The sequence below is a fragment of the Python bivittatus genome, unplaced genomic scaffold (genome assembly GCF_059951505.1).
Source record: "Python bivittatus isolate LINGU-HERP-01145 unplaced genomic scaffold, Pbiv_v1 ctg000480_np1212, whole genome shotgun sequence".
Lineage (NCBI taxonomy): Eukaryota > Metazoa > Chordata > Lepidosauria > Squamata > Pythonidae > Python > Python bivittatus.
In genome coordinates this window covers 90,394,430-90,414,828 of record NW_028277075.1, presented here as the reverse complement: position 1 = coordinate 90,414,828, position 20,399 = coordinate 90,394,430, and the positions used below count along the sequence as shown (strand labels likewise).

General features: G+C 39.8%; 1 protein-coding gene across 1 annotated transcript in view; it reads right to left on the bottom strand.

Moving 5' to 3' along the window:
* Positions 1–20,399, bottom strand: part of THSD7B (thrombospondin type 1 domain containing 7B) — a 307,764-nt gene that overhangs the window by 203,363 nt on the left and 84,002 nt on the right. The window contains exons 7-8 of the mRNA XM_088145129.1: positions 18,700–18,894; positions 9,636–9,870 (exon numbers count right to left, since the gene is read on the bottom strand). Of these exons, the coding sequence (XP_088001255.1) occupies positions 9,636–9,870; positions 18,700–18,894 (430 nt within the window). The remainder of the gene's footprint in view (positions 1–9,635; positions 9,871–18,699; positions 18,895–20,399) is intronic.

Genomic DNA, 20,399 nt, shown 5'->3' with positions numbered 1-20,399 from the left:
CTGATGATGGTGAATTCTTTGAGTGAGGGGGCTGGAGACTTTCACCCCCTCCTTAAGAAGCCATCGATGGACCCCACAATACTGGACAACTTCCGTCCAGTATCCAACCACCCATTTTGGGGGAAGTTGATTGAGAAGATGGTTGTGCAGCAGCTTCAGAGGACCTTGGATGAAGCAGATTATCTGGATCCTTTTCTGTCAGGGTTCAGACCTGGGTATGGTACAGAAACAGCACTGGTCATGCTTTTGGATGATCTCTGGCATGGGCGGGATGGTGGTTGTGTGTCCATCCTTGCCTTACTTGACCTCTTGGCAGCTTTCGATACCATGAACCATGGTATCCTTCTGGACTGACTCAGAGAATTGGGGGTGGATGGCATGGTATTATCCTGCTTCACCTCCTTTCTCCAGGGTCAGTTTCAGTCAGTGGTGATTGGGAAGAAGAGATCCCACCCCTGCTCCCTGCTATGTGGGGTGCCACAGGGTTGGTGCTCTCACCTCTCCTATTTAACATCTACATGAGACCACTGGGTGAGCTCATCCATCGCCATAGGTTGAGGTATCATCAGTATACTGATGATACTTAATGGTACATCTCCATCCCTGGCGACAAGCAATGCTGTGGGCGTCCTATCTTGGTGTCTGGAGGCTGTGAGGATCTGGATGGGGAACAACAGCTTCAACTGAACCCTGGCAAGACCAAGTGGCTTTGGGTTTCGAGCCCCTCTGGTTCTAGGATTTTACCATCTTTGTACTGGATGGGGTTGCACTGCCCCAAACAGACCCTGTGTGCAATCTGGGGGTCCTCCTGGACTCACAACTCCTGCTCAAAGAGCAGGTGGCAGTCGTGGCTAGGAGGGCCTTCACACAACTTTGTATTGTGCTCCAGTTAGATCAGAGGGATCTACTCATAGTCACTCATGCCCTGGTCACCTCCTGGTTACACAACTGCAATGTGCTCTACATGGGGCTGCCCTTGAAGAGTATCCAGAAACTTCAGCTAGTGCAAAATGCAGCAGCGCAAGCAGTTATGTGTATTTCTAGTAGAACACACATTGCAGCTTTGTGAGCTGCATTGGTTACCAGTTTGTTTCTGGGTCCAATTCAAGGTGCTTGTGTTGACCTTTAAAGCCCTTCAAGGCATGGAGCCAGTCCTACCAGATCCAGCAGAGAGGGCATGTTATGGATTCCATTGCCTAGGGAGATACATTTGGCAGGCCCCATGCAGCGGGCCTTTTCTGCTGTGGTGCCTGCGCTGTGGAACCTTTTCCCCCTTGAGGTGAGGCTGGCCTCGTCATTGTTGGCCTTCCAGAAGTCCCTTAAAACTTGGTTATGCGAGCAGGTCTGGGGACTCCAGGGGACTGGGGAATTAGTAAGATGGTTCCCTTATTTTTAACTTCCTTTTATTCTCTGTTTTGTTTTATATATTTTTAATGTATTTTACTGTTTTTAGCTTTGTTGTACACCGCCCAGAGTCACCTGTGGTGAGATGGGCAACTATATAAATTGAAATGATGATGATGATGTTATTATTATGTTATTATCCCTGGCTTAAGAATGAGTTCCATTCCCAAGGTTTGTCCTCAAGTCAAATTTGTATGTAAGCCGGAAGAGTACTATTGTATAATACTGTATAAGTAGTATTGTGTAATTAACTCAAACCATTGTGTATTTAACTTGAATCACTGTGTGTTTAACTCAAATTTTGCTACAATAGGCTCCATTCTTAACTATGGGTCATTTGTAACTGGAGCATTCTTAACCGGGGGACTTCCTGTGCTTGAAAAGGAAGCCACAGCCTGGATGGAATATAGTGAAACAGACTGGTTCTAGGTCAGCAAAGGTTGTATATTATCACCTTATTGATTCAGGCTAAATGCTGAATACATACTGAGGGAAGCTGATTGGAAGAAGACAAGTGTGGATTTAAAATTGGAGGAAGAAACATCAATAACCTGCATTATGGAAAATGCAAATGATCTGCAAGTTCTAGTAAAGAAAACCAAGGAGCACAATTAAAATATGGGATTATGATTAAAGATAAAGAAGATCAAATTAATGACAACAGGTATCGCAACCAGCCCTGCAGTTGACAAGGAAGATACTGAAGTGGTGGGTAGTTCTGCCTTTATAACCAACTATCAACAATAAAGGAACTAGCAATCAAGAAATATGTCACAGACTAGTACTTAACAGGGTAGCAATGAAGGTCTTGGAAAAGTTATTCAGATACTATGACATGTCTGTACCTACAATGATTAGAATTGTGCAGACAGTGGTTTTCCTTGTGACACTCCATAGATGTAAAAATTGGACTTTGAAGAACTAAGACAGAAGGAATATTGATACTTTCAAACTATGGTGTTGGAGAAGACTCTTGAGAATACCATAGATAGCTAGGAAAATAAATGGAGCCTAGACCAAATCAATTCAGAGTTCTCACTCAAGACACAAATGACCAGGCTCAAACTATCATACTTCAGAAACATTGTGTGAACACTCAGCTCTCTTGAGAAGTCCATAATGCTGGGAAAAGTGGAAGGAAAGAGAAGAGAATGACCAGCAATGAGGTGGACGGACTGAATTACCACAGCAATGAATGCATCACTGAGAGACCTAAAAGGCCAGGTTGAGGACAGACCATCCTGCAGAAGGTTTATCTATGGGGCCACTAAAAGACAACACTGATTTGACAAAACCTAATCAAATCAATGCCATTTAAATAAATCACAAAATGGTCACTCATACTCTTGTCATTTCCTGCATGGATTATTGTAATTTGCCATACATAGGGCTGACTCTGAAGACCACTCAAAACCTGAACTGCTACAAAATACAGTGTTCTGTATGCTTACAGGATAGTCTTGCTATTGCCATGTAACACCTCTGCTGTGGGAGCTGCATTGGCTATTGGTGTTTAAGTGCAAATTAAACTTATAAAATCCTATATAGTTCAGAGCCTGGGTATCTACAAGTTGACCTGTCCCAGACAGATTCTGCCTGCCCACTATGAGTGAAAAGAGAATGCATGCTGAGAGGCCAATCTACTAGAGGAGCTGTGGAATAGGCCCCCAAAGTAGGCATTTTCTGTGGAGGGTCCTCTCCTCTGTAATAATTTGCCCCTCAACATCCCACTCTTGCAGCCTTCTGGAAGCTTCTAAAAACTTGGCTGTTCCAGAAGGCCTTTGGCATCTGATTGGTGGGGAGTTACCAGAGACAGATGTGTAGGTTAGTTTAATATGATGTATGTTCCTAGGGTTAATGTATTTTGAATGTGCATTTGTCTGCATTGGTTATGTTGCTTTTATTCTTTCTTATACCAGTTAGAGTCCTTCAACACTGAAGGTTATAAATTTCATAATAAATAAATAGATGTAAGACATTCCAAGGACTTTTAAAAATATAAACATTGACTTTTCAAAGTTTTGATTTCCATATAGGCAGAATGCTGGAGAAACAACGATGACATGGGATGGACACTGCTTTAGTTGCTCCCATGGAAAACCGGTGGTGGGACTTGGAGGGAGCATCACCATCCTTGTCTTTCTCGACCCTTTCGTGGCATTCAATATCATAAGCTACAGTATCCTTCTGTACTGTGTGTGAGAGCTGGGAGTTGGAGGTACTGTATTATGGTGGCTCTGCTCCTTCCTGAATTGGCAGGTCCACTCAGCGGTTGCAGGGGGAAAAGCTTGGATGGAGACTGCATTGGATCCACTAAGGATGGTCATTCATGTCCTTATCATCTCTTAGTTGGATTACTGTATTTCATTTTACATGGAGTTGCCCTTGAAGAGCATCAGCTGGTACAAAATGTAGTGGCCTGGGGCTTCACTGGGCAGCTGCAGTATTGTCATGTTAGCCCACTGCTGCAGGAGCTCCACAGGTACAGTTGCAGGCACAGTTTAAGCGCTGGTTGAGAGCTTTAAAGCCTTTCCCAGATAGACACTGCCTACCCAGTCCTGACAAGCAGAGGATGTCCCCTTCTATTAGGTGATGTGTGGGGAAGGAGCACAGTGGCTGAGTTCACTGAGAGAGCTCCCCTTCCGTAGAACAGCATGTTTCCAATGTGAGGATCGCTTTTACTCTCAGGACCTTACAGAAGCTTGTAAAAACCTGGCCATTCCAGAAAGCCTTTGGCAATCAATTATTGTGGACCCATCAGCACTGGCGTTGATTTATATGTTGTATTTTTATGATAACAATGCTGATGCAATTGTTTTAATTTTAATATTTACGTACTGTCTAGTGTCTGCTTGGGTGAAGCAGTAGATAAATAGCATAAATAAAATTAAAAAATAAATAAAACCATCCAAATAACTAGGATATTAATCTCTGGCAGCCTTTAATGTATGGTAGGAACTAGAAGACAACAGAATATACTTTGTTTCAATCCACAGCCAAAAATTTGGTAGGAACCAAACATAAATCATATGCCCATAATTGTGTGCAAATTTAATAATGTCAAGCTTTTGTTAGTTAATCCAAGCGTATGGTGAAATGCATTGTTTTAATAAGTTTGCATATTGTTCTCAGATGAATTCTCTGTATATAATGCCTTTTTGTTGGTGTTGTTTCTATTATCTCTTTCAAATTTATTTCCAGGCACTATTCATTTTTCTATCTATTTGGAAGCCTGTAAAATGGAAAATGAATTTAGCTCCTGTTTCCTTCAAATAAAGAGAAGGAAAAATCCTCATTTCATAAATTGCACTCTAAGGTAAATTGAATATTTATGTAGATACATAGATTTTCTTGAAGTTATCCTATGCTTAATCATTTCCATAGCAGCTTTTGGAGCAAAACTGAATGTGTTTCATAAATAGTCAAATACAATATAATAAGCAGGTCAAGTCACATACTATTTTTCTCTTTGTTATTGTGATTAAATTCACAAATTCAGACTCAGACTCCAACCCCCACTCACCTGTAGCAACTTAAACTAAATGAGTTATAGGAGACATAGAACATAAAGCTTAGAAAAGAAGGCAGGACGCTGGCATCTTACAGCTAGCAATACTTTAGTTGGGAGGAAAAATTAAGAATGTTATATTTTTTGCTATAAAATATTTATTTAATATCTTATTTAACATCTACATGAGACCACTGGGTGAGGTGATCTGACAGTTTAGGGTGAGGTATGATCAGTATGCTGATGATACCCAGCTTTATATCTCCATCATGGGCTGCCTGAGTGATGCTGTGGATGTCCTGTCTCAGTGCCTGGAGGCTATAGGGACCTGGATGGGCACTATGGGCTTCAGCTCAACCCAAGCAAGACTGAGTGGCTTTGGGCACTCAGGCATTCCGGCACCAAGGTTTTTCCACCTCTGGTTCTGGATGGGGCAGCACTGCCTCAGATGGACCCGGTGCACATCTGGGGGTCCTCTCAGACTCACGGCCCCTGCTGGAAGAACAGGTGATAGCGATGGCCAAGAGAGCCTTTCCACACCTTTGGGTTGTGTGCTAGTTGCGTCCATTCCTGGACTGGGAAGCTTTGCTCACAGTCATTCATACCCTCATGCCCTCCCGTTTAGACTACTGCAACACACTCTACATGGGACTGCCTTTGAGGAGCCTTCAGAAGTTTCAGCTGGTACAGAATGCAGCTGCACAGGTTGTAAATGGTGTCAGCTATTCAGCACATGTAACACTACTGTTTTGGGGGCTTCATTGGTTGCCAGTGTGTTTCCGGGTGCAATTCAAGGTGCTGGTAGTCACCTTTAAAGCCCTCCATGGCTTGGGACTGGGTTATCTGAGGGATCAACTTCTCCCATTTGTTTCTACCTGTCCAATCTGGTATGGCAGGATGGGTATGCTCTGAGTCCCATCAGCCAAGGAATGCCAGCTGGCAGGGAACAGGAGACATGCCTTTTCTGCCATAGCCTCTGCCCTCCGGGACATCCTCCTTCCTGAGATTCCTGCTGGCTTTTCAGAAGGCCTTGAAGACCTGGCTTTGTGCCTGGGGCCCCGAGTGTGTGAAGGGCCCCATTTCCTGGTTATGCACAGGAATGGATTATAATTTTCTCAGCTACTGTATGTGTGTGTGTATATTTGTATTGTATTGTATTGTATTGTATTGTATTGTATTGTATTGTATTGTATTGTATTGTATTGTATTGTATTGTGTTTGTAATTTAGTTTTAATTGATTTTATGACTGTTCACCACCCAGAGTCACTTGTCTGAGATGGGTGGCCATATAAATTTAATGAATGAATGAATGAATGAATGAATGAATGAATGAATGAATGAATGAATAAATACCATATTTTTGTACATATGTACTATGCTAATCCTAGCATAGTTTTACCTGTGCAAAGAGCGGATGGCTTGCCCATGTAACGTGTGCTCTTCTCTGGTATTATGGTATAATGTACTATAGTGGATAATGTGTGGGACTGGCTCTGGGGATACCCAGGTTCTAGCTCACCCTCAGTCATGGAAGATCACTGGGTGACTTTAGGCCATTCACTTTCTCTCAACCCAGCCTATCTCACAAAGTTGTTATGTAGAAAAATAGGAAGCACTATATATGCCACCTTGAGCTCTTATGTGAAAGGCAGGATATAAATCTAACAACCAAATACACAGTTGATGTGTGAAAGTAGGGACACTTCTAAAAGAAATGGCTTCTGCCACCAACAAGATGCTGTGCAAAAAAATTCCAGTCCAAAGCAGGACTACTATTAGCTTGGATTTTGAAATAAACAGAATCAGTTTTGTTATCTCAGAGCTATCTTTTTTTTTTTTTTTTTGGTCTGAGCTCAGTCATTGCTGACCCTGCAGTGACTGCTTGGACGAGTCCTTGCAGTTTTCAAGGCAATTGTTTTTCGGAAGTGGTTTGCCAGAGCCTCCTTCCTAGAGCAGAGCCCAGCTGGCGAGCGCAGGAGGCGGGTTTTCCATTGCTTCGCGCCCTTTTCGGGCGCGTGCAGTTTTTCGCGTTTACCGGCAACTGCTCCCGACTCCTTTTTGCAAGGCGCCGCCAGCATTTTTCCTCCCACCGGAGTGAGAGTACCCATTTATCTACTCATGTGGGTTTTCGACCTGTTGGGTTGACAGGAATTGGGGAGGAAACAGGAGCTCACCCTGTTAACGCGAAGGCTGGACTCGAACCGCTGAAGCGTCGACCATTTCTGGCCGGCAACTTTCAGCGTCATTAAGCCGCTGCGCCACCGCGTCCCCTTGATCAGAGCTATCTTGCAGATAGGTAAATAGGTAGTTTACCAATAATCCCTCAGTGGGCCAGGGTAAAGACAAGTGATTAAAAATTTGAAAAAAGTTCCATCAAATATTTGTTTATTTACTTTTTTCCATTATAAGTGATATCCCATAATATTCTTCCCGGCTTAATATTTCCCTTTACTATACCGTTTATTTCCACAGCTGGCAAAGCTAACCCTCCTTAATCAAAGCTAATCAGTCACACCATCTGCTTCATATAAGTAAGTATGTATATGTGCCTGTGTGTGTGTGTGTGGATGTGCATGTGTAGCTCTCTCCCTCCCTCCTGCCCTCCCCCTCTTATATGCTCTCTTGATCGGTTGCAGTTAATACTTGAAGTTTGCAAATAAATCCCAGATTCTAGTTTCATTTGGACTGTAACTGGCTTCTTCTGAACTCAGAAAACTTGAGTACCAGTTCCAGAACAAACCAGGATCTTAAATAATTTTCAGTATTGACATCCTTGTTTCCTCTGAAGAAGAAATTCCAAAGTCAATGAGAAAAATATAATCAACTGGATTATCATGACTAAGAAAGGCAGGTCTGGCAAAAGATGTATGTTAGCACAAACTTCCTTCAGTTCTTCACATTCACTGAGGCATGTAAGGCCAAATGAGCCCTTGGGTGACCAAACTAAATCATTTTTTTCTACTGAAATATTAGATAGAAGTACCAATTTCACAGATCTCTGTGGCTATGGACATGTTACATTATAACCACATTATGTTAGAGGAAGGAGTTCTTTCACTATTTTTTCAGGTCATATGCTCTTTTGACACTCCAGGCCTATCGCAATATTCTACAGCATCTGCTTGAGCAAAATATCCATGTCATTAGACTTCTATATAAGGGTAATGGCCAAATTATGTTTTAAACAATGTATAATGAAATAAAGCTGATGAGGTTTCTTCTTCTGAAGGAACAGAAGGCTTTTTTTTTCCTTGTCAATTAGTCTCATTATCTTAAAGCATTTTAATTAACTGTACGGGAGTCAACACAACCTGCTCATTTTTAGCAGATTTTTTTTTGAGAAAGAGACAGAAAGATCCAATAAGAATTAAAACTAGTTTGTAATTCTCTAGACTCATTAACAGAGCAAAAAAGTAATTAGCAATGTCTTGATTTGGAAAAAAAATGCAAAAACATCTGTATTTCTCATTTCTCTGAGCTACTAAAGCCAAGCAGATTAGGTCAGCTGCAAGGCTAAATATGTTCCTTTGAATCAAATTTGTTTTTCATTGGATAACTCCAATAAAACCTCACAGTATAGTAGTTATTCAGCACCTTTTTATCTGAGGATTGAGCACAGGGCTATGAACACTTCAAATCTGATTTGGAAAAAGTATTTCAAACCTCATGTGTACACAGCACCTCTCTGCTATCCTTTGAAATAGGCTAATTTTACAGGCTTCTTTGTGATCCTGAAAAAGGTGCTGCTGCTTTAAGGAATCTTACTTATTAAAGTTAATGTGACTCTTAAAGCAGCAATACCTTTTGAGGGCTGTTTAAGCAAATAGCAGAGAGCAGTTTTATTCACCTAAGGTCTAAAAAGGATTCTTGCAAATCCTTTTCAACATCTACAGAGTCCTAGTAAACTTACATTAAAGGAAACAGAATCAGTTTTGAAAGCATTTTCCAATAATCATTCTGTAAAGGAGCTCAATATAATTTGGCCTCATGTGCCCAGAAGCTTTGCCCTTAGCAGATTAAAACAACAACCACAGTACTTAACTACAAACCCTGGAGAACCCATACAAATGTATTTGTTTCTTATATGAGAGCTTCCTTTATGGTGAAACTTTGGGCTGGGGGAGAAGAAAAAGCTTAACATATTATGTCCAGATGGGGAGAACAGACTTTGCATCTTTGGGCCAAACAGTTCCAGGGTAGCACTATTTTTGTCTCTGAATGGGGTTGTACTCCTCAACTCAGAGATGATCCACAATTTGGGGGTCCTCTAGGATTCATAGCTCCTGCAGATGGCAGCTGTGGCCAGAAGGATTTCTGCACATTTATATCTCTCCTAGGGTTCAGAAAAGCAGTTACGACCTACTTTTCCATCTAACCTGGGAGAAAGACATGCTTTGCATATTGAGATGCATTGGTGGTCACATGACATTGCTTTCAAGTTATATTAAAATTTACAGCTATATCAGCTTTATACTTTACGTGTGAGAGACCATTATGTCTATTTGACTACCTGTGGACTAGTTTAATGTAGTTCTGCTCATCTTCTAGAAATGGAAGCATGTGCTTGCCAGAGAAAGAGAGGAGTTATGTGGTAATGATGGTGGTGTGTTCATCTTCTTGGTAAGTGGATAGTTATACAATGGCCTTTTCCAATTTGTATAAAACTGAAATATGAGAGTGTTTAGAGGAGAATAAACCAAATATTATAGCCATACTGTATACCTTTTAGCTGGGACCTGCCCAGCGTTATTTTTCACACAGAAGACGTTCCTAGTCTGTACACCAACTCCACAGGTTGTCTTGCCATTCCAATTGGTAGTAGTATTCAGAGCTGTTATCAAGGCATTTTCTGAACAGAGACTCCATGCAGATGCTTCCCAGTATAGTTGATTACAAGAATGCTCATTACACAGGCGATACTCCTGGAGTGCAGAAGTAGGAGGACAGGGCTTTCCACCTGTATGTGATAAAAGCAACAAAATGTGTACTAATGGTTTCAGAAATAATGCTACTGTTCAAGACAACATCCTGGCTGCAGTAAACAAAGTTCCAAAACCAAGTTGTACACATTACAGTGGTCAATCAAAGAAGAGGAGTCTTTAAATATGTTACCCACGTCTTAGAACAGGGTTTTCAAACGCTTTAAAGCGTCAGTTTAAGAAAAAAATCCCAGAACCTTTGATCAAGAGAAAAAAAATACTAGTAATAGAGATCTAGGAATAAAATTAAAAGTAAACTGCTTATTGTAAATGTAAAATTAATATTTTCAAAGTACAAAAATAGAACTTGAATTTTACAATTATTTGGAAGATTAATGTTTTAACCAACAAATCAATATTCAATGACTGAGATGTGCTGCTCTTCCTTGGATAAAAGCTCAATACTTAGAACAATTAACGTTATTTGCAAGTAGAGATATTTTCTATATTTAGCCTACTTCTATAGTCATGTAAAAAAGTAAGTACACCCCATGTAATTTTTTTTCTTTTTTAACATGTGTGGACATATCAATATTTTATCTTCATTCAAACAGTATATAAAGATAAGTAGATGTAATTGAACATAAAACTGTGAAAATTGACATTGCAATCATTTATTCAACAAAAAATAACAGATATGCCATTTCCTTCTGTGGAAAAAGTAAATACACCCTTGGCTCTAATACCTGGCATTGCCCCCACTGGTAGAAACAACCTCAAGTAGGCTTTTCTTATAACTGTCTACCAGTCTGACATCGACTGGGAACATTTTTTTGCTATTGTTCCATGCAGAATTTTTTCAGCAATGCAATGTTTGAGGGGTTTTCACATGCATAGCCCGTTTCAAATCACCCTACAGCATCTCAATGGGATTTGGATCTGAAGTTTGACTTGGCCATTCCAGAATTCATTTCCATTTCCAGAGTTCACTTCCTTGCTTGCTTGCTTCCTTTCTTTTTTCAGTTATTCCTTGATGGATTTACTGAATCTTTAGTGTCATTGTCATGTTGCAAGGTCCACTTTGGTTGAGCTTTAATCTTCTGACAGATGGTCTCACATTATCCTCAAGCAACCTTTGATGCAAAGAAGGATTCATAGTGGATTTTATGATGGAGAGCTGCCCAAGCCCTAATACAGAAAAGCAGCCCCAAACCATAACACTTCCATCACCATGCTTTACAACTGGTATCAGGTTGTTTTGGTGAAATGTTGTCTTTGCTTTTGCTAAACATGTTGTCTAGTACTGTGGCCAAATAACTCTATCTTTGTCTCATCTGTCCAGAGCACATTTTCCAGACACCCTGGCCTTTGCCTAGGTGTTCAAGAGCAAGGTTTAGTCTTGCCCTGATGTTCTCTCTGGACAGCAAAGGTTTCCTCCTGGCACACCTCCCATGTAGATCTAATTTGTGCAGCTTCTTTCTAACAGTAGACTGATGCACTTGGACATAAGTAGTGGCAAGAGCTACCTGTAGGTCACATGATGAAATTCTGGGGTTCTTAGACTCTTCTTTCAGCATCTTGCATTCTGTTCTCAGACTGAACATGCTGGGATGGCCTGGCCTGGGCAAGTTGGCAGTGGTTTGAAATCTCCATTTGTAGATGATATTCTGGAGAGTGGAATGATTGATGTCCAATTGTTTGGTGATCTTCTTAGATCCTTCTCCAGACTCAGATGGCATCTATAACCTTCTTTCTGAAAGCTTCAGAGAACTCTTTCAGTCTAGACATGGTGATACTAAACACTTCAAAAACAAAGAACAAATCAAACTAAATGTCTGAGGTTTCATTAAGACAGGTTCCTCCCAGATCCTCTCTAAAGATGGTGCATCTGATCTGGTGCATCTGATTCTAATTTTAGGTATTTGAGATAGTGATAAACGTAGAGGTGTGCTTACCTTTTCCACATGCAAAATTTGCATTCATGTTTATTTAAATTATACAATGGACTATAACATGTAAATAGTGCATGGTATTTGTTATATTCCTTTTATCAATATTGTTGAAACAAAGATTAAATATCTGTATGCTAAAATATGCTGAAAAAGTCAAAAAATTCAGTGAGGTGTACTTACTTTTTCATATGACTCTATACTTGCTATACTTTTTTTTATTGTTGTTGCTGCATATAAAGAAAAGGTTCTCCCATGAAAGTCTGTTGTTGTAAAAGGCAAAGACATTTCAATGCTTGACTGGCAATTTCAGGATATTCTTTTAAAAGCTCTATCCAGAGATTCACAATTCTACCCAGGAAAATATTGCTTGTAATGTGAAAGCAGTCAAAAGGTCTGTAAGTTGTTCCTTCTCCCTTGAAGGTAATTCAGTTGCAACTCAATGGGACTTCATTCTTAAGTACATTTGCACAGGATACTACCTTGATGATTAAACAGATCTCTTAGGGACATGCACGTGCATACACACAAGTATGGTGTGCAACGTGGAAAGTAGAGAAAGAAGGAAGGACTCACTACAATCTCTCTTGCGCTGCTAAGCAAGTTAGAAACTCCTGGTGGATTTCTAGCTCTTTCTGCTTTCAACTCCCTCAGCTGCCATTTAGAAAACGTGGCTGCCAAGGGAAATGTTCATTGGAATTTGGGGGCAGGCAAGAAGTTGGATTTTTATATGTGAATATGGGAAAATAAAATAATCAAGTAGTGGTGAGGGAAAGGTGGGAAAGCCACCTTCTGAGTGGACCATTTGCAAATGTTACTGATGTGCAGACAGTTGAGAGAAGAGCAGTGTGGAGTTGGGAGCAGATGGAATGGCTGTGTGTGTGTTCAAGACAGCACTTTCAGGTTTCTGCCCCTTCCCTGCCTTTAGTCCCTCATGGAACCCATTCAACCCAGCCTGGGGGGGGGGGGGGGAAGTCTTAAGAGTATAGTTAGGACTCTGTAAGCTTTTATCATTACTGAATACTCACAGCATTTTTTCTGAATCTTTATGCATAAAGTAAATATAGAGTGCTGTAGGAAAAAATTGAGCCCATCAGAGACAACTCTGATAACAGTAGAGGTTATTGATATTGAATTCCTTAGTTGATAATTATCTCTTTCTGAAATGCCTAATGTTTTTTTAAAAATGGCGAAATGACAAAAGCACACCACTTCCTGAGGTTGAAGTAGCGCAATATCTTTAAAAATATTTGGTGAAACATGCTGTCTTAAATGGGGGTTTGGGGTCCACTGATTACTGTAAAACTAAACTACTCTTAAACAGCTATAATCTATCCAAGTAATAATCAATTTAATCACATTATTCCTGTAGAAAAACTATAAAATAACACTGAGGGAGAAGTAGAGCTCAGAAATAAAATCATTGTCATCATCACCATCATCACACTTCAGGAAAATATGAAAATATTTTTATTTTTTTTAAATGTTTCCTTTTTTTGCATTAAATATGAGAAACTGAAATGAAGGCACAGATTGTGCCTAAAAATGGTTTGGCCTAAAGAAATTAACACTTAAAATTCACACAGATGAATTTGAAGGATCACAGTCCAAAACAAGGGAAGGAATGTATTTCTTACTCCAGAGTGGAGAACCTGTAGCATTTTTCCAACCAGTCAGCATGACCAAGCCACAGCTCTTCCATTTCAGGGAAGGAACATTGCTCTGTATATCCAGGGCTCATCTCCAAGGCCTCTTTGCTGTGCTTTCCTCTCTTCTTAGAGTCAGGAGGAAATCATGATGGTATAAATTGCACTGCCCCACAACTTGCCTTAAAGCACAGCTGGAGCAGGGCCACGTTATGCTGTGGTTTCTACAAGTCCTTCATGTGGCACTGGAAAGGCACCGATTGGCATTTTTTCCTGAGTCAAAAGGTGCCAATCACCATACAGAATGTATGCCAGGGTGGTATGTGTAAGGACAGAGCCCTGCCTGCCTGCCTGCCTGCCTGCCTGCCTTTTCTAAAGGACTGTCAACCTATCAACCTAAAACTACTAGATGGCAGTAAAGAGCTCATCTGTCATCCAGGCAGCAGTCACCTGGAGACATGGAGTCCAGATGCAGCTGCTGAAAAAGTGTTTCTGGAGCTGAAATTCAATAAGGGAGGTGGGTGCGTGACAGAGCTACATGTTTGTTTGTTTGTTTTAGCTCTCAGGTATATTCATTTGCCTTTGAACTGTGGTGCTGGAGAAGACTCTTAAGAGTCCCCTGGACTGCTAGGAGGTCAAACCAGTCAATCTTAAAGGAAATCAACCCTGACTGCTCATTGGAAGCTCAAGCTCAGATACTTTGGTCACCTAATGCGAAGAGAGGACTCTTTGGAAAAGACCCTGATGCTGGGAAAGATTGAAGGCAAAAGGAGAAGAGGATGGCAGAGGATGAGATGGTTAGATAGCACCACTGAAGCAATGAGCATGAAACTGAGCAAACTCAGAGAGGCAGTGAAGGACAGGAAGGCCTGGTGCGATATGGTTCACGGGGTCACGAAGAGTCAGATATGACTTAACAACTGAACAACAATATTCACTTACTTTCTCCAGAACAACTGGCCTGTTGACCTACTGACCACTAAGTGGGGCAAAGAGGTAGAGTTTTTCTCTCATTTACTGGACATTTGGATTTGTGCAGCCAAGAGGCAGCTGCTGGAGAAGTGCTGTTGAAGAGCTGTATGCTGAGGCCACGGCTGTAGTAGGTTACATTCTAGGATAGAATAAATGTCTTAAAAGAACATTTCGTGAGGAGAAGTGAGGAGCTGAAGTGTACAGAGTAAAGAGGATGACCTTGATGGAGAAAGGGAAGAACCATTACCAAGGCAATCAGGAGAAGAAACCCAGAAGCCCAAAGGAGGGTGGAGGGGTTCAGAAGTCTCTCTCTCTCTCACTCTCTCTCTCACACACACACACCCTGAATTCACATGAAGATAAAAGAGAGAGGAGGAGAAGCACATTCAGACTTGCAAAATTCTGTAACAGTAGACAAACTTAATAAAAGTAATTTTAGGCACACCTGGTATCTATTTCTTTGTCTGGTCTACGCCATATGGGCTGACGCTCCATTGTGAAGCTGTCTCCTCAGCAAAGGGTAACTGGGATCCAATAAGCACCCTAGGTGGATGAATCTAAAGTTGAGATAGTCTACCCACATCCACGGAGGAGGAGACTTAAATACGCTAGCCCAAGCCACCTCATTCTACCCACCCCCCCATGCATAGAGGAGGCTATCTGTAGTATACAGCTTCCTATATCTATGAAGGATTTCTGTGCAGCTGATGAACCTTAATTCCATGGGAATTGTGTGACTCAATTGTTTTTAATGATTATATGGAAAATTATATAATTATTTATAGTTGTTTAAGAGACATTTAGCTCTGGCTTCTCCCATACTGCCCTTACTGACTGAAGTGTCTCTGAAGTACAAATAGTAACTACACATGGTGATTGCCTCTGCTTCTTATGTTATATAATGCTTGATACCATGGATAGCCAGGAAAATAAACAAATGGATCATAGAATAAATCAATCCAGAATTTTCACTTGTGACACAAATGACTATGCCCAAACCATTCTACTTTATATACATTATGTGATGATCCAACTCATTTGAGAAGTCCATAATGCCAGGAAAGTTGAAGAAAGGAGAAGAGGATGACCACCAGCAAGATAGATAGACTTGATTATGACAGCAATGAATATACCACTGAGAGACCTAAAGGTCAAGCTGAAGACAGATTATCCTCAAGAGAATCTATATGGGTGCTAACAGTCAACACAGACAATGACCCTGAATTAATATAATGATTAAATTAACAATTTATTCTTGTTGTTGCTACCCAGTACATTGATTCACTGATCAGGGAAATGTATGATATTTTCACTGATATTAGTTTGTTTCTAGAAAAAAAATATGTTCAATTTATTTAGTACAAATTATTCCACTTGCACATTGATTCAGGCTTTTAAAATCTGCTCTGAAGGACCTTACAAATATGATGATTTAATATATGCAAATGTATTAAATTTACATATATTAATATATGTGAGTAGATTTTTTTTTTAGAACCCCATTTTTTTCTTCATTTTTATGTGTTGTACAGTATTCTTCTCCTGGATCAATTCCATGAGTAATAGAAATGTCACATCTTCTGTTTTTAATTAACTCCTGTAAATTTTAAACTCAGCTTATTTTATAGATAAAAGCCAGATGAATAAATTGTAGCAGCCTAGTTCCATAAACTGAGTAAAATTAAGCAGAATTTAAATATACAAAGGAAAATACATTTAATGTTAACATGAAAATATCGAGATTAGTTTTTCACTTCCCTGGATATCGGGATGCATTACCGAGAACATGCATTGCCATTTAATAGATTTCCCTATCTGAATATATACACACACACACACACACACACCCCAATAGAGGTGAATATGCACTTTTTACACCCATAAATCCAGAACTAGCAAAAGAATCCATATCAGCAGTACTACACAACATACCTGACTTAACCAAATACACCCAGATCAATACCCAGAATCATGGACCTCATCAACCTCTGCCTCACCACCTATTTTCAGTTTGATGGACAAATATACCAAAAAATCAGAGGCACGCTCATGGGATCACCACTGTCAGGACTCATAGCAGAGATTGTAATGCAACACCTAGAAGCTATAGCACTTCCCGACATACAACCTAAAGTATGGCTCCAGTATGTAGATGACACATTTGTTATAATAAAAAAGACACAACTAGAGAAGACATATGAAACCTTTAACAACATCTTCAAAGGAATAAAATTCACCAGAGAGGAAGAAAACAACAACATGCTACCCTTCCTGGATATCCTCATCAGCAGAGGAAACAACAGCAAATTAGAAACCCAAGTCTATTGGAAGACAACCCACACTAAACAAGTACTCCATTACCAAAGTAACAACTCAACCTCCCAGAAGAGGAGCTGTGTACGAACATTATTCAAGTGAGCACAAACACACTGCAGCAACCCAGAACAGCAGAAAAAGGAAAAAGACCACCTATACAACATCTTTCAACAAAATGGATATCCACATAATTTTATCAAAAAGTGCCTGACCACTCAACCTACTACAACACGGCCACACACAAGCTATGAAAAGGATCACACTACCATACATCAGAAACGTCTCAGAAACCACCAACCGACTATTACAACCATATGGCATCTCTGTAGCACACAAAACAACAAAATCACTCCAAAATACCCTAAGTAAACCAAAAGACCCAGTAGCCCAAGAAGAAAAAACAGAAATCATCTACGACATACAGTGTAAAGACTGTAACAAACACTACATAGGACAGACAGGCAGAAGACTAGCAGACTGCATCCACGAGCACCAACTAGCAATCAGAAGACATGATGAAAATTCCTTAATCTCACAACACACGGACAGACTCAACCATAGTTTTAACTGGGAAGCTGTCAGCATTTAAGACCAAGCTAAATCCAAAGATGCAAGAGAATTCTTGGAAGCCTGGTATTCAGACAAGGCAGCAATTCATAGAGATAAACAGCATCTACATACTATTCAAAAGAGACAAAAGACCAGAAGATCGCCTCACCAGCAATCAATCACCTTCAATCATCACCAGCAGTCATCACCCAGATAAGCAAAGGTTACCACCAGGCACACAATCAAGCAGTAAACATATGCTAATCAAAGAACTACCAGAGGAGCAAAACAAAACCCCCACCCCTACCAGCACTGACAAGGCAGGCCACAGCACATAAACAGAAAGCAAACACCATCCCATTTTAGCACTGAAGATGTTACCTAGCCAGGTAATGAAAGGATTGCAAGAAAAGAACCAAGCTCAGAGAACCCCAAGGACTACACACACACACACATACACACATGCATACATACATGTACTATATTAAAAACTTCATTATATCATGACTCCAAAGTTATCATCTACAATTTAATGTTATAATGGATTGATGGATATTATATATAACTTTGTAGGTGTAATTTTTTCTCCCAAGTTGTAAGTTAATAATAACCGTTATTAGAACTAATTAAATAATTCACTTGGGAAACCACTGAATTGGAATGTGAAATGGAACACAACCTTGAAAAGCCAAAACCACTGCATACCATCCTTTACTATAAAATTCTGCTCTCACCCCTATGGGTGGTACATGTCTTCCTCAATCTCAGGTACTCTAGGAGTTTGAGGGTTCTGCGCAGTATCTTAGCTGTTCCTAGCCCTGCAACTCTTCTGGACAGAGAGCTCTGATGTTGTTCCTGGGATCTGTTGTAGCCACTCTTACAGCTTAGGAGTCACGGCCCCGAGTGCTCCTACCACCACTGGGACCACTTTGGCCTTTACTTTCCACATCCTCTCTATTTCTATATATATATAGGTTTTTACCTTTTAAAAACTTGCATCTGATAATTCTATCCATCTGCATTCATAACAATTATTGATTGTGGTTTCTGTTAGTATGGCAGCCTCCAGTATAAAACTATAAAGACTTTAGAACAGGAGATAAACTGCACTACTGTCATAGTAAAAAAAAAAAAAAAAAAGGTAGATGTAATTCTATGTTGAAAATTTAACACTATCAAAAAAGGTTTCTTAGACTACAATTTTATTCACCTCAAATATTTATTTTCATAAAGACAATACATTTTCTCAAGTATTGGTGATCTGAAGACTGTGATCTAAGGACTAAGGACATCTAAGTGTTTGGAAACTACTAGAATGAAACCTGAGCATTTACAGTATCTTCTGTTAGAAAAAGATTCCCAAGCACAATGCCAACTTTGCTATTTCACAAGAATTCTATTTGGAAACAAGCAAATAAGCTGAAAATTTGTTTACCTTCTCCTGGTAATGCCAGTACAGATCTTGTTCTGCTTTGCCTCCCATCTGAATTTTTATTGGAACATGAGTGAGAACAAGGTGACCATTGTGACCACTCAGTCACAACACAGTCCATTCCACAGGGTACTTCACAAGTTGTTGTTTTGGAAGGCGAAGGAGAGTCAGCACAAAAATCATCAGTTACATCTTCACCTAAAAAAAATTGATAAGTACCTTAATCAAGATAAAGATCATTAGTATCACTATGAAGGATAGGATAGGGAGGAACAAATGTTCATCAATTCACATATCATTTCCTTTATGTTGACAAATGTCAGGTGTGCACAATACACATCCTCTTACTCTGTAGGGATTCAATGACCACCGCTTTCTTTGGGCCAACTGCTCAAACTAGTCTTCCTTGGAGTTCAGGGATGGCAACACCTAACCATCCACACATTACTGATTTCCAATCATTATCAGCCCTAGGTGGCACAGCAATGCAAAATAATAGGAGTCACTGTCTAACGATATATAGATTGCACCACAATAGATGCTACTACATTAGGGACTGACCTTGTTAAAATATTGTCACCTTTAAATCAGAATACCTTTGAAAAATAAAGGAGAACATATTGCAACTGCATTTACTTGCTTGTCATCACATTTATGAGTTGCAAAACCATGTTTTCAAAATCTCCTACAAGTCATATTAAAAAGGTCAAATTCAAAACATCTATTATTTCACTTTCAGACTTCCCAGTATCTTCAAAGCAATGTACAATTAACCAACCACATTGGAGATAATTAAATAAAATGTTTAAAACAAGACTATTAAAGTCCCCAAAACCCATAGTTGGGGTGGACATATATTAGCACCTCAAAACAAATATCAGTGGGCTTATATAAAAAAGGCACTCTAGATGTCAACTGCAAGCTTCAGAAAACATGGCAAAGAATTTCTTTAGCATATTCCTCACTAAAAGTAACTACTCAATATACACTTGATCATATAAATAAAATTTTGAGGAAATTATGTCCACTAAGAAACTGAATCAAATAATAATTCTGAACATGGACCAACATAAGAGAAATTTATATACTATCTTGGGAGGATAAGGGAAGTACATATAATTAGTTGATTCTGGCCTTTTGGGGCACTCCAGAATAGAAGAACATGGTGATGTGCATGCAAATAAGACACAGAGAAGGGGATTGAGTTATGGATATCAATGCTCTGAACAATTCCCAAGTCTGAGCTCTTTAAATCTGAAATCTGTATCCCTTTACAAACATTTTCACTCTGAATACTTTCCTCCTCCCTTAGGACATCTGCTTTTGTTATATTTAATGAACCCAAGACTGACCCAACAGAAGCAAGTAATTTAAATATGGAGAGGAGGCAGCAATAAAACTAGGAAATGCAATTGAAGGGTGGGGACTATTTGGCATATGATTATAATGTAGAGGGTAGAGATCTATATTTCTTTGCCTGCAAAAAAGACAGACATGTTGCCAGTGGAAGCACTTACAGCTGTCAAATGTGCACCAGTAATTTCTACATTTATATTTCTAAATGAGGACAGTCTCATAGTCCCTGAAATACAAATAAAACTTTTCAAGCATATTATGGGGAGTAATAAAGGGAATTGAGCAAGCAATTATGCCACAAAATAAATGGATGGATGGATGGACAGACAGAATCTCTCTCTCTCTCT